Genomic DNA, 15630 nt, shown 5'->3' on the forward strand with positions numbered 1-15630 from the left:
TGATTACATTTCACAGACATGAGATGAGTAGCAAGAAACAAGTTGTTCAGTAGAAATCTATCAAAAAGAGTAATCAATAAAACTCGAACATGTAACAAATTTATGGCAAAGGAATACTTCCCACCACAGCATTGACATATTGACTACCAGAGCCTGATTTACACTGATGCATGTTTTGAGTATTTGAAGTATGTCAAATGGAGAAACACAATGTCGTACCATGTGGGCTGAATGGCTTCTTGAATTACGACCTCTTGTTTGTGACCGCTGGGTGCACACACTGACACCCAAATTAATTCAGCTCTGGCTGAAAAGAACACCAGTGTCCCTTTTTCTCCCTGCTTTAGCAAGCAGGCTTTCGTATGTCGTCTCGTAACAGACAGCGACCTTGTCGAGATAGTGCTGTCAAAGCAGGATGACTTAATTCACTTTCATGCCTCTCTCCTGGACGCACGCCTCCACACAAACACACCTCCTCCACCATCCACCCCCCCCCCAAAAAAAAAACACACACACACACACACACAGACACACAACCCCACCCCTCAGATGCAGAGGTTTGTTTGGCACGACTCGTGGCATTGATTGGGCGCTGTGTATGCTGTGCGGCAGGCCACAGGCAGGTGACGAGTACAGGCTGGGCTGCCCGGGAGGTCCTGATGGATGTCCGGTCAGGCAGAGGGTCTCGGGGGGGGTCCTGGTCAAACTCCACTAGGGTGATGGAGTGAAAGGACTGCTGCAGACACCGTACTCTGAGTCAGGACCAACAGACCCACACAGTAACTGCACAAGCCATTATGAGAGTTGACAGAACAAGAATCAAACAGACTGCTGATTTCGGATGAAAATGCAGTGTTCTTCACTGCGTAATATATTTATTTAGTGTCATAACAGACATTTATATCAATGTAGTGTTCAGAGCAGCAAAATACTGGTAAAGATCAAATTCTACATCACATAACTACAGAATAAAGATATCCAATGACAAACTACACTGGTCAATCTATATCTGCAGGAATTCAGCTGATCTGTCATCTTCGCAATGACACTTATATAAGAAAATTAAATAAAAAACAAGTTTGAGGGACATGGGCAATATCAATCCTGTCTTACCCCTGACAGACGAAAAAAACACTTTTACTTCCAACATCTTTCTCAAAACAGCATTAAAGGATAATTCCGGTGTGATTTTGACCTAAAGTGTGTTGAAACATGATACCGAGTGTGAACGTATGTCTCATAGCTCACCTCGGCTTGTCCCCTGCAGTCAGAAATCTGGCGCTAGTTAGCCAATGCTACCAACAGTGTTTCGTTGCAGTACCTCGGGCATCGGCCTAGCCATGCAAATAAATCACTGTTTTACACAATTTACGAGGCTCAAAGTAGCTCCATACTTCATTGGTAGACTTCCAAGGGCCTTGACATTTAAACTGGCTACTGGAAGCAACTGAATCTATGCATTTCCACTGAATTATTTTTGGAATCTGATCCCTTATCATACCTGTTCGTTCGTACTCGTCGCTCGACTTATCGTGACTAAATTCAAGATGGCGTCAAACTGTAAAATTCCTTAAGGTACTGTCTGTATAAATCGTCTTGTAAATAAACTACCAGTGCTTTTTCAAAGTTCTCCATGTCTCGTTTTAAACGAAACACTGTTGGTAGCATTGGCGAACTACAGTAGCGCCAGATTTCTGAGTGCAGGGGACAAGCCAAGGTGAGCTATGAGACATACGTTCACACTCGGTATCACGTTTCAACACACTTTAGGTCAATATCACACCGGAATTCTCCTTTAAGGCGACATTAAAAGTAGAATCACAGTATGCCTGACAGAATCTAAAGCAACCAGAAGCCAAGACAGTCAGTGCCAGCAGTACAGACACAAGAGAAGATATTCAAACACCTTTCCATAGAGACTACAGAACAAAAAACATTAGTATGCCAAAATATTAATGTGAACTGCAACATCAGCAGACAGCCAAGATGATCTATTCCCATCACAATAAAAACAAATGTTTTGACAAATAGCTTTATTTATGTAACGCATCTCAAAGACAAGTTTCATTTGGCAGGTACATCTTAGACCATCTTCAGGTTTTGTTGGCACTCTAAACCAGACGAAATAAATAAATCAAAGGAGTTTAAAAGAAAATAAAGAAAACTAAAATCAATTTAGACAATCAGTTCTGATCAGAATTTGTCTTGATTTAAAAGACTATTCTGCCTTGTTGTTGATGTATTTTGTGCTTAGAGCAACATATTGAATGATGGCCTGTCTGACTGATACAACTGGAGAAGAGATGTGTAAATTCTTTCCATCTTGAAGCACGGAAGACTGGGCATCAGTTCTAGTTCAGAGTATGTTGCCAATTCTTAAATGGACTTTTCTCTTTATCATTACAGGGCCACTATAAGTGTGTATTAAATCTGTGAGTGCTTAGGTGTAAGTGTCTGGGACAGGTGTATTCATGTGGATGTATCGGTGTGATTAGGAGAGTTTGTTCATGTCTGTATGGTTAGGTAGTAGTAGGTATGTGATTATGGGTGTGAGTTTAGGCGAGGATGTTGGGTGCATGTGTTTTGGTGTCTTCAGGTGTGTGTATATGTCAGTGTTTCCCACAGAACTGAATTATATTTGTAGGGGGTAGGTTTGCAGAATTAACTTGAATTCAACAGTTTTTAACAAATTAGCGTAGCGTGGTTATGATGAACCAGATTTAAGCACAATTTAGTACAACCTGGAAAGTCATTGTGTGGTGGTTAATGTTGATATTGTGGTGGGCCGCCACAAATAAGTCAATATATGGGAAACACTGTATGTGTTTGGGTGTGACTAGGGCTATGTGTGACTGAGTGAGCGAGTGCGGGAGGAAAGGTGCGGGAGGAAAGGTGCGGGAGGACAACTCACCATCCATGTCTAGTCTCTGCATGATGATGGCAAGTTCTACTTCGCTAGGCATGTAACCCAGCGAGCGCATGGCCATGCCCAGCTCCTGCTTGGAGATGAAGCCGTTCCCATCGCGATCCAGCACTTTAAAAGCCTCTCGGATCTCTGCCAAGAAAAGAGAAGACAGGCGTATAACTTTGGCGTCCCGGGTTTTTCATTCCACCTGCTTCACTACACACAGAGTAAAGGTTGTACTTTCAGACGAATCACTTTACTCCACCAAGAAACATTACCTCTATTTAACAATATCAGCACCTCTCTTTTTCTCTTTCTTTCTCTCTCTCTTTCTCTCTCTGTCTCTCGCTGTCTCTCTGACTTCAAATCCTCTACTTTCTTTCGTGCTCCTCATTCCTGGTCACTAGAGCAAAACAGCAGAGAGGAGAGGAGGTTGTAGTAAATGACATAGAGAGAGAGAGAGAGAGAGAGAGAGAGAGAGAGAGAGAGAGAGAGAGAGAGAGAGAGAGGGAATAAGAAAGAAAAGTGACAGAGGGACAGAGGTGTAGGTTTATCTGTCAGTATAGGGCAGTGATTTTTTGGAGCATTATAAAGCAACAGCTCGGCCGCAGGTCCCCTGTCCCTCCTCTAAACTGTGACATTGGCTCCCACAGAGCAAGGACGGCAGGCAGCCGCTCTGTTCTCTTCAGCTCCTCCTTACAGATGCATATATTATAACAGCGCCGTGGAGAGCAGGGGAAAGGAGAAGAGAGGAGAAAGGGGGAGAGGAGGAGAGGAGAAAGGGGGAAAGGAGAGGAGGGGGAGAAGGAGGAAAGCTGGTGATGGCAGATGCAGCAATGGCGGTCTTAAATAGACATAGAATGTCACCTGTTCCTAGAATACAGTGATTGCATGCCACGCTTGGGTGCGCCGCTGAATGCTGAATAATTATTTGGGCCAGGCAGCATGCGTGAGTTCAACCCCACCTGGAAACCAGTCAAGACTCAAAAAACTCAGGGACTCAAAAGTTTATGCAAACAAACAAACCTACAGCACCAGCTCACAGACCCTTCGCACTGGGGACAGCTAAGTCAGGATCAGTGGGTGGAATAATTACTGACCACACAGATAAATGTGAAAATGATGGTGCAAACAGACCTGCGGAAACGTTGGTCCTGTGGTGGACCGTCTGCTGTTATTAGCATTGACTTCCAGTCAGAGAGAGCAGAGGATGACAAACACCACAAAACAGCCCCCCTGGCTAGATGTGTTCATATCATGCTGTCCATTACTTGTCAATCACCCACTGTGATGCTTCCATTTGACAGTAGTGGAGCGTGACATAATACACACATCCACACACATCCGGAGGGGATAGGACGCCCACTTTTACTTTTAGATTTGACAGCAACTCTTGTGTGGAGAACGGAATGCCTGAGTCAGTTCTGCAAATACACAAAGAAGGTTCCGGTAGGGCCCTTCGCCAAAAACATCAGGATCCAACCATTTCAGGGGACGTCATTCGACCGTACAAAGAGTCTTTTTCTCTTTTATTTTCAGTGGAGGGGCTGCATAGACATCAAAGGCATTTCCATTTATTTGTTTGTATAGAAGCGGCCGACACATGAATAAACACATTTGCATCATCAAAGACTGTGGGTGCTCCAACATTATTGGTGAGGGCTGAGGTGCATTTATACGTCAGCCTCCAACAACAACATAACCTCCCAATATCCCATTTCCCCGTCTTTTCAGAGCTTTGCGAAGAGGCAAGACATCAATGATTCAAGCAAAGCAGCCCATACTGCAAAAATATTCCAGAGGGAAACGTCCTCGCATAAGTATGGTTTAAAGTAAATGGCAATTAATGGCAGTTTAGAACTCAGCACTACATCACATAACTGCAGCATGTACTGGCATCATAATGTATTTTAGCAGTCAGGTGCAGGTGTTTCAGCGTGAAATCTGTCACTCATTATGTAATGGTGGTTAATGGCGCATCCAACCTGTCATTGCAGACTTCCCCCCCAGAAATAACCATCATCCTGGAGGAGAGAGAGCAGTGCGAGACGCGGCATTGGGAATCTAATGAGAAGACCATACTGAGGTAAACACATACAAAAAGGCTAAATGTAGTTCCTCTAATTATCTTCCTACACTGGTGAAGTTGGACTCTTGCAAGTATACTGTACATTTCTCTGTTCATTTTGTTTTTGAGGATTTCAAACATGAATTCATAGCCTCGAGTGAAAAAGGCACATATGTTCCAAGCCAAGGCATAATAAGCACCGCAATTCAAAGAATAAATTATGATAAGAAATTATTATCATTTCAGTATTTCCACTCTCTGCAAGTCAGAGTGCTTTCTATTCAGCCTTGCTTCATCAACGTCACCATACTACCGCCTGAAGTCATGGTCCAAGATGAAGCACAATAACTACACTAGTACAAAGATGGATTATTCAAACATATTATTATAGTTACTCTGCCGCTGGCAATCTGCATGCTTCATCATTAGATTAATGTCGACATTGTGTTCTCGTAAAAGAAGCTCTTAACGCTGACTACAGCAACCAATATCGATCAGCAAGCCACTCAACCCAGTGTGTTGGCTCATGTGAACAGATGCTCACAAAACAAAGCAAACAAGTATTTATGCCTGGGGTCAATGCTGCTTTTTGTGTGCTGATGAGCTGAAAAATGTGTTGCAACGTTACTGATAGACATCCCTTCCAGAGATCCATTAAGACAGACAAAGAGTTCTTTCATAAGGCTCTGCGTGGATCCATATCCATCCCTGGACAGTAGGGCTAAAAAGGATTATATAAAGTAACAATAGGCCCCTGGTCATCAGAAGTGTTACAGAGGCCTCCGTGCAGAGAGAGAGAGAGAGAGAGAGAGAGAGAGAGAGAGTGTGTGCGCGTGTGTGTGTGCACGCATGCCTGTGTGTGTGTGTGTGTGTGTGTGTGTATGTGGTGGGTGAGCAGGCTGGAGAGAAAGTCCTCACAACCAGGGCAGCTAGAGAGTGCGCCTAAGCTAAGCCTTACCGTCGAGCTCCTCCACGGAGATGCTGGCGAGCTGGTCACTGTCACTCCTCTCCGACAGAGACCGGCTCAAGTAGTTCCCCTTGTACAGCAGACCTGCCGTCACATGGTGGAACGGCATCTTCTCTCTGGGACACAGGCAGAGGAAGTGGGAATTAGGTTAAAACCACCAGCAACTCCTAGCTACCCCGGCACTAACTAAAGGTACCCATAGGTTGTTAACATTACAATGACTTTGCCTTGCTGTGTAAATTGTAAGGCACACAACATCGAAATGATCCACTAATTTGTGTAATATGTTCACAAGCTGTTCATAAGCTGAAGCACCCTCGGGTGAATATACCACTATTATATTCCTGATTGGTGTAAGCTCTTTAACAGCAACTGTGAAATACATATTTCATTAAATTGAGTTCACACACTTAATGCATAATATGGATCAAACCAGTGATAAATGTGAAAGCATCAACTGTAAAAGCCACAAGAAAAACTCACACATAGTTCTCACGATGCAAGGAATTGCATGCCGATTGTAATGGCTAGATGTCTCCTCCTTCGTTTATTATTTACTCAAGAACCATAAAGGGGTGCATACATGAACATGAACACATAATGGATGAGAAAGCTGGACTCCCTATTTCACTCTAACCTTGCTGTGACAAAAAAAAATATGAAGGTGACAAGATCCTACCTCTGGAATCAAAGACACATCAATACTTATACTGACACACCTGCTGAATCTTTAAAGAGGGGCGGTTCTGCAAGTTTGATGCATTTGTCACAGGCTTGCGTCAGATTCCAGTATCGCACACAACTATTGGAATCACAAATCACCGCTCCTTTTTCAGCTTCTGCTTGTGCGAGGGCATGAATGACATCCAGGAAGTATATGCACTGATGTGACAGATTCTTCCAAACAACATGCAGATATTTGACTTTGAGGAGCATTCATTTGTCTCCCTAAGCTGTGACTCAAGGTGACACTGACAACAAGCAGCAGATCTTTCCCTCAGGAAAAGAGAGAAATGGTGCTCTACACCCTCAGAAAACAGCTGTCATGTGGTCGGTTTGGTTTCATGCTGATTGGTCCATAGTGTCTCTGCAAATTATCTCGTGTATGATTTCATTTAGGCTGAGGATAAGATATGTGTAGTTGAAATAAATTATGGAGACATGTCCTACACTTAGGGGACACTGATGTGCCCTGACAAGCTTTTCACACTCGATACGGTTACGGGTGTCTCAGTTGGGGCCACCCAGTTACCACACGCACGACAAAAACAACTGGCTTCACAGGCAGTTCAACAGTAGTTATGTCAAAAGCAGACATATGAGAGGATGCAAAGAGCCAGAACTCATCAATGGGTAATTGGGTAATTCCTGGAAATGACTTTTTTCTGAGATTACAGTGGATTAGGGAATCAGAAACACTAGAAAGCCAAAAACAATACAGGCTACTGTGGTGTATGTGGGGTAACTGTCAGAAAGCATTAGCCTCATCCTGGTATTTCAGTCCCCACTCTTCCAGCCTGATAGGAGGACAAACTGGCATAAAATTACAATCATTATGCTTCCAATCAAAGATCCTGATGGAAGGCTATATGGTGGTATGTGGTGTGATGTTTGGTGTATTTTTGTAGTTTCCGAGTCTTGCCTGACAGTCACAGAATATATAAATAAATACAATCACCAATCAGGTACAAAGTGTATTGACCTGCAAATGGCTACTTTCATCTGTACAACAATCAATGCTATTTGCCTGAAATGGTTCAACGAGAGTCCAGGAAAGGTAATTTCATTCACTCGCCCCCGTCCTACATCTCTATCTAGCCTGGCATCTGCGGGATAAGATGGATTGAACTGTAGCGCGGTGCAAGGATCTGTTTCAAGCCAAATCAACAAGGCACTGAATGGAAGGTAATGAGGTTGATACTTCATTCAGAACGCTACTGGGCTGAGAGCATGGGAAAGAGAACTTTCAGCAAATGGAGTGTGTGGTAGAGGCAGGGGTCTATTTCGAATAAACTTAAAAGGATACACCACTGGCAGAAGATAGGCCAAATTGAAATTTCTAATAGCACAACAAGTCCTAACACATAAAAGTGATATAAATAAGCATTAATTAACAATGGCTCAGCAGGCTATCTGATAAATAAAGCAATATCCCAAAGGAGACAAAACATGCAGTTTGGCTGTCAGAAACTTGCGTGTTAGATGATTAAGATTAAGAGAAAGAGAAAGAAACGCATGTCTGGGGTTCCCACTTTAATGGCGGAATTCAGATGGAATACCACAAACTTATTGACTTTCCACAGCAGGAAGCTGGATCAGCAGGGCCAATATGCTGTATCAAAGTCCTTTTAGGCAAGTCCCTCCACTCGGCGGCCATATTGCAACGCTTTTTGGGCACTCATCGGGCATCCTCTTCGGCAGAAATGCGCGTGAGCAAGGCTTCACAACACCAATCTTGCTCCAGCTGCGAGTTCACAACACATGATTGGCACGATGTCTTCACAACACACCATATGATTGGCTCAATGTATTCACATGTCAACGTTTTGCCGAGGAAGGGGTGTGATATGTGTAGACAACGGCCATATTGGCGTTACAAACTAGCCCCATGCATTTTTATGGAGGATTTTTTGAGTGCTCCTCATTAGAAAGTCTCTGGCTGTATTGCCTAAGGCACAGGAGGTTTCTCTCCAGAATCTTTGGACAAACAAGCATTTTCAAACACTTTCTACCATTAATTGTCTGTTGTGAGGCCTAGTGGCTCTTCCTTGAGTCTTCTTCATAATAATTTCTAGAGTACAGTTCTACATGCAGTCAGAAAACTGCACTGGTGTGCAAACTACCTAAACCATTTGTTGTTTGTGGAATATTCTTGATTCAGTTTAAACCGTTTGATTTCTTTATTTTTTATTAATTGTGAGCTCTGCAAAAGGTATAAATGCACAATTTAGTATTTGTAAAAGTGTTACGAGCATTCTTCCAGGCTTTAAGTAGATCATTACTGTTTTTTTTATCAGTGGGGCTGTTCACCTGTCCTGTACCCTCCATGTAGCAGAGGGGCTAAGCTCCAGGTGTTGAGAGTTCACACTGAGTGGTCCTCTCCAGATGAGCGGAAAACCCAGAACCACAACAGAGGTGACAAGAGCCCAGAAACGCCCCACTGGAGGCCTCCACCAGCAAGCCGGGACAGCCGAGCAGGCGGTGCTGCTCACAGGAAGAGTCTGCGAGCGGAAGAGGGCCAGAGGTTCTAGCACACACCAAATGAGCCCGGGATTCGGGCTACGTATGGACACGTCCAGCAGTGCACTCCTGTGGGCAGCGTGCCCATCAGACAGTGATGCGCTACAGTGCCCCAGGAGAGCACGGGGAGGGGAGGGAGGGAGGGAGGGAGGAGAGTGTGCCAAGCGCTGGCGGCTGCGGGCCGGTGTGCGCTCAGGTGAAGGACAGCGGGCTAATTGCTGGCTGCTCCCAGCCAAAACAGCCGGGGCTGCCGAGGAACTAACAGGGTGGAGGCATCAAAAAAGCCCACGAGCTGTAGGCAGCCTGAGGAGACCTACCAGGACAGCTGAACCCCGTTTCTATCAGATGAGTGTTAGGGTGCATTATGCATTAGTTCTGATGTAACGCTTAAGAAACTGTGAAAGGATACTTTTGCCGAATTTTATGCATCATGATTCTTTGAAGAGTTCTCATGTATTTGTCGATATTTATTGGGTATAAAACTTAATTAAAAAAGAAAAAGAAAATGAAACGCTTGAATTATAAAAACAAGATGAATGCACACAAATATTGGGAGATGGAAAGTGATTTTTTAACAAGATTTCAAAATTACTTTGTTGTAGTAAAGTAAGCATCCAATTTACAACTAAAATGAGATGCTGCATCTTTAAGGCAGATATTTCAGTTTCCCTTTGCCAGGCTGTATACTGAACAAATTAAAAATGCATTTTCTTCTTCACACGAGAAGCTCTAACCAGTGAATAATGAGATCTACATCAGGATCACACCATTCCTCTAAATCACCCTGCATTCCACAAAATGCAGCCTGTTATGTAAGCAAAACGTGATGCAGAAAGACAAAACCTCATTTGTGCCTGCTGCTGGTCATTTACACATCCACACTTATCACAAACAAAACACTTTAAGGAGCACAGCTAGCCTTGCCCTCGGAAACACCACATTTCCTTTGGAGCATAAAGGCCACCAGAGGAGCTCTACAGTAACACGAGGGTCAGTATGTAGAGAGCAGTCCTGCATGATGCATCTTGAATTTCCCCTTGGCAATTAATAAAGTATCTATCTATCTATCTATCTATCTATGTATGTGGTGCAGGAGGCTGCGTGCTTGCTGTGTAAATCCATATGTGACATGGCCAAAGAAGGACCACAGTAGCATGTCAAATGTGTTCGATTTGAATTCATTCAAATAGGCCTACAATTGCCATCCAAAACTAGGAAAATAATGATCCTCTCTTTTGGGCCGAAGCACAAACCAGTGTGGCAGAGTTTCTTATCTGCAGCACAACGAAAATGCTGAATCGTTTTAAAAGACGATTCACCAACACACAGTATCTACGATTTTTAGCTTCTCAAAAAAAAAAAAGCAAATACAAGAAAATGAGTTGCCCATAGTGTGTCAGCTACTCATTCATCCCAAAAAATGCCTGTGCCTTATCATGAGGGAAATGTATGCCTGCCAGTGTGAAATGGAGACCCACCGAGTCAGATTTGTTACCCTTCCACAAGGTATTTATTTTACCTTTGGAAGCCAAAGCCGGAGCACTTTCCTGAGCATACAGGGCAGTGTGTGTGGATGCATTTGCAAAACTCTTCAGTCAGGGTGTGTCCACAGCATTTTGGTTGCTTCCTGTTAAACCAACTGTGTGGCTGTCCATTTCACCACCCCAACGTGGCAGGAAGGCTTTAACTCCCAAACTAAAGTGACAGTACCATGTGGATGAAGCAGATTTAGCGATAAGAGGAAGCATGGAAATTATTAATTTATTACTTGGACGTCTTGCTTTGAAGTCTAACACATGCGGACAATATAGAGACATCTGTGTTTATTTAACATCTCTCAAGCTATGTAAACTCCTACAGTGACATTGTGAGTTTGCTAAATCTAATGTGAAATGGGGAACAAATTTAAACTATTTCTAGAGCAAAACACTATCTTTCTTGGATGGATATTTAACAAACATAACTGAGCATATAACATATGAGGATAACACACTCAAGGTCATTCTGCATCAGTATAGCCTTTCTGGTCATTACAGCAAGAAAACATTTTCAACAATTCTGAGGAACAAAGAGGCAGAACCACTGATCCAGGTGGACCAGCAGGAAACCAAATCAATCCCATGTTTGAGGACAAAAGCTGGGTGAGAAAAGAAAACCAACAACCAATCGATCTCCAACTCTTTGTTTGTGTTGTTGTGAGGGTCCAGCACTATTTCCAGCCTGACGGAACTCAATAGCAGCACAGGCCAAGTGCTACTCCGTGTGCACCTTACACACACTTCCCTTCCAAATCACCTTCAACCACAAATAACTCTAGAGCCAAAACAAAACAGCTGTTGACTATCATAAGAGACACTACACAGACCTTTCTCAAAATGAACTAATCACAATAAAAGGCTTGGAAGGCAGTGTTCCAATGCCACAGAACCTCCAGCACACAATGTTACCCCCTCCCTCTTTTCCCCCCACAGTGTTGACTTAAGAAAACATCTGACAAGAGAGCTTGCACCAGGGCTGTCCTCACATCATACACAAACCAATATTGTCACAGCCAAACTGAGACAGACTCAGCATGTGAGAGGCGACCATTCCCATTCCTAATTTCAACGATAACTCCCTCCATCTCTCACAAACTGGACATATTAGTGGCTCAACGGTCATTACGTACCCCGAGGCAACAATTTCCATTTACAAACACATCCATCTCATAAACACCATGGTGAAAAACAAAAACATTCCCAGACCCAGCAGCCTGCTGCATCCACTCCCCGAGCAGTGGGGATGGGGGAGTGCAGTTCTGGCAGCGCTCCGTTCTGCTCTGCTCTGTTCCGGCTCCAGCTTACCCATACTGATCACAGTCTGAGGGGTACTGCAGCAGGGCTGGCTCCTCCAGAGGGCTCCCTGTCCGGCTGCTCTCGCTGAGGCACGGCCCCTCTCCCTCCTCCCCGTCCTCCGTCCGAGGCTCTGGATCTGTGACCTCCATCAGGCGCTGGTGCGGAGGCTATGTGAGAAGGGCTGGCTGTCAGGCAGGCAGGCAGGCAGTCAGGCAGGCTGGCTGTCCCTGGACGGCTCAGCCCAACTACTGCCTCCCGAATTTGTGCTTCTCCCAAAGCAGCATCGGGCAGTCATTCACTCTCACTATATCCCTATCTCACTCTCTCTTTCTTTCTCCACTTCTCTCTTTCTCCTCACTCACTCACTCAGTCAGCCAGTCACTCACTGACTCCCTTCAGTCTGTAGTGACCTGCACTTCACATGAGGGACGAGTAGGCAGCAACAGCAGGCTCATTAGACAGAGCCTCAGTGACAGAGCCCCGTGCAGCCCCCCCTTCCTTTTCTCTCTCTCTCTCTCAGCACCGCCGGCTGCTGCTGCTTGGACACAAGGTGCTCCACATTGATTTGTGAGAGCGGAATCCTTCAGCCCGTTAACAGCAGCCGCGCACACCTCTCCCCTCTCCTATTACCGTAAGCAAACGCTTTCAGCGCCAGCGCAGCCGCTTCACCTGGCAGATGTGAGTTACAACACTTCTCTATTGCCTGCCTGCATCCCGCACTTAAACAAAGCCTCACATCAAGGCTGTACTTCATTGAAACACATCATATTGTGCAACTTTAAGGGAAATGTTTCTCTATAGATACCGAATTTAGAAAAAAAAAATTGTCACCCAGATTTCATTTTCCTTATAATATCACGCAATGTCACAGCCTGTAGACTAAACTGACAAATTAATTTCTCATTTAACATGAAGTACACAAATTAATAAATAAACAAATAAATAAATAACAATCGGGTAGAATCGTGTGCATATGAACGTTCGTATCAAAATGGTAGTTTCCAAATGTGAGAAAATTACGCATGTCGGAGAATAAATTAAATGTTCGATTTCATAACAGAACGAATAACATAGTTTAAAAAATGACAGTAATAGATCATTCTAGCATCGACAGAAACGTACATTCAACTGAGTGCTGGAATTAATCAAAGGTTTCCATTCAAAGTTTAGCGTTAATGGCCAGGCGGTGAGCCCTGCAAAGGACAAACCAATTTCAATAACAACAGGTGTACTAACGTGATATCTGCACCACAAACGTTATTTTCAAGGCAAGACTGGTAACAAGTCTGGAAAATTCGAATACAAATAGACGTACAACGTTTAACGATTTACCTGTATGAATATCTAATCTTTAATCCTTGTTATATGTGCGTCGTTATTGCGTCCCAACGCTGTCAAACTGAAGTCCAGTTGATTCACCAATATGCGCTCATATATTTAGATGTGTAGAACAATAGACAGGCAGATCATTCCTATCCAGAATGTGCAGATATTATTCCATTAGAACAACAGGATGCATTGGTCTCTTTCCCAGATAGCAAGTCCATGTGCACTGGGGACGGCAATACCCTCGTTCCTGCAATATCAATCGAACAGTTGCACTTTTCGTCCAACTCCCATCAATTTTAATGACCCCGTTGTATCCTCATAATCTCAGTAGGCTATATTCTTCCCAAACATACTCGTATGAGTTTTCCTAACTAGCTTTATTCGTTGAAAAATGCACAGATGTAACTTGTATCTCCAAACCGCCTTGAGGAAAGGTTGTAATCGCTGCAAGTCCTCTAAAAGCCAATCAATAAATCTGCCAAGTTCGACTATGTCCGTGATTTTTTCACGATAATCGCAGTGTTTGCATGAGACAGAAACAAATTGCGCTCTCTCCCGTGCCGATTTGTGTCATATTTCTTCGACTGAAAAATATTAACCCCTGAATTGCTGTGAAGGACAAACTGACCAAGCGCTGGTCATTAATCAACCCACACAGCCAACAATAGGTAGTCTACCTATTGGCTCACTGGTGGCTGGTGTGTGTTAAATAGAGGGAGCCACCCCCAAATGATTTGATGTTTGGTGATTTTTCAACTCATCAAATCATTTTATAATTCATTAGATATAACACTGATATCTCACTCGATTAGTGTTCAAAACATGAATGAGGAAAATTACATTGAACAGTAAAAAATACAATGTTTTCACAAAGCTTTTCAAACATTAAAATATTAATCTGACGAGGCATTTCTTCCTTCACAGAATAGCTCAAAACCTCTGATAACTTCACATAAAGGACGTTTTACAAAGCAGTCATATCAGTGAGCAACTATAATGTTCAAACAAAATTAACCATTAATGGTCGCGCGCTGTCGGGAAAACAACTTCACAGTATAGTCTACGGTAACGACTGATGTGCAACAATTGTTCTTCACCTTATTTTCTTGATGAAACACATCAACTATTTTTGTGAAACACAAACTATTTGGATGACTAAACAAGCTAACATAAAGCCAGGTACTCAAACCTATTCGTTTAGCCTTTATCTCAGTGTGTCAAGTGGGCAATATTCGTGTCAGCGACTATTTTGAAATAAGCGATGCTTCTTACCTAGATCATAGAGTTTTTATAGTTTCAGGGAAGATTGACTGCTCATCTCAAGCTGTGGTCTATTTCCCCGCACCTGCACAGACAGCTCTGCCTTGGCCTCTGCTCACTGATTTATCGATGAAAGCACGATTGCTACTCGACGTAGGTCACGTGCTTCGCCTGCAGTTTACCTGATACCTTCATGTGGGTCACGTCCAGGCATGTTGGCCTGTCTACAGCTAACATGGTTACAAGGCAAGCGCTGGATGGGTGTATTATTGGGGCTACATCTAATTGGTTGCACCAGTTGAATGATGAATTGCAGCCTAATGAGAGAAACTGCAGCAGCACTAATATTTTTCAGAAGCATGGGCTGTTCTATTTTTTAACACTCAAGGCACACCCTAAAGCATGGGTAGATGTAATATTTGCTTGTTATGACCGCCGCGCAGCGAAGTGGCGGTCATATAGGTTTAGTCAGATTTTTTTTTCTTTTTTTTTTTTTCTTTTTCGCATGCCCAAATTTCCGTCAATGAGTCCCGGGACACTGAAAGACCGGGGTACACGAAACTTGGTGGGCATGCCACATGGATAACATGGAACCATCGTTTTTCGTTTTGATCTGTAGCCCCCCCTACCCCCCGCTTGACTGGACCCCCGAAGGAGGGTAGGGCAGACACAGTTTTCTGTGAACCGTAGGGTTTAGGAGGACCTTTTTTTTTTGTATGTTGATCTCAAGGGGCCATGTCAACCCATTCCATAACCACACATTTCATGTATAGCGCCACCTAGTTAAACACAAAAAAGTAAAAATGAGGTGTTGTAATTGAAGGTATCTGTGACCTAACATAGTCAAAACTGCACGAAATTGGAAGTGTAGGATCATTATGACACCCTCTGTATGCACGCCAAATTTTGTGGAATTCCGTTCATGGGGGGCCACACAATAAATTAATTTATGTTACTATACACCAACTGGCCTGTAGGTGGCCGGAGACAGTTTTCTGTGAATATCTCGAGAACCGTAGGGCCTAGG

The 15630-nt window shown here is 43.6% G+C and overlaps 1 protein-coding gene across 2 annotated transcripts in view; it reads right to left on the bottom strand.

The window, feature by feature from the left end:
- caln1 (calneuron 1) overlaps positions 1–6056 on the bottom strand; it is a 32868-nt gene extending 26812 nt beyond the window's left edge. The window contains exons 1-2 of one of the 2 annotated variants that reach the window (XM_076281555.1): positions 5932–6056; positions 2912–3055 (exon numbers count right to left, since the gene is read on the bottom strand). In XM_076281555.1, the coding sequence (XP_076137670.1) occupies positions 2912–3055; positions 5932–6049 (262 nt within the window). In that variant the 5' untranslated portion in view covers positions 6050–6056. The remainder of the gene's footprint in view (positions 1–2911; positions 3056–5931) is intronic. The other variant, XM_076281554.1, reaches the window with a different exon arrangement.
- Between the last annotated feature and the right edge of the window lie 9574 nt (positions 6057–15630).

Source organism: Alosa pseudoharengus, unplaced genomic scaffold, assembly GCF_046254945.1.
Source record: "Alosa pseudoharengus isolate Yale_2024_CS ecotype anadromous, Long Island Sound unplaced genomic scaffold, YU_APseudo_1.1 YU_APseudo_1.1_scf_13, whole genome shotgun sequence".
NCBI classification, from domain to species: domain Eukaryota; kingdom Metazoa; phylum Chordata; class Actinopteri; order Clupeiformes; family Clupeidae; genus Alosa; species Alosa pseudoharengus.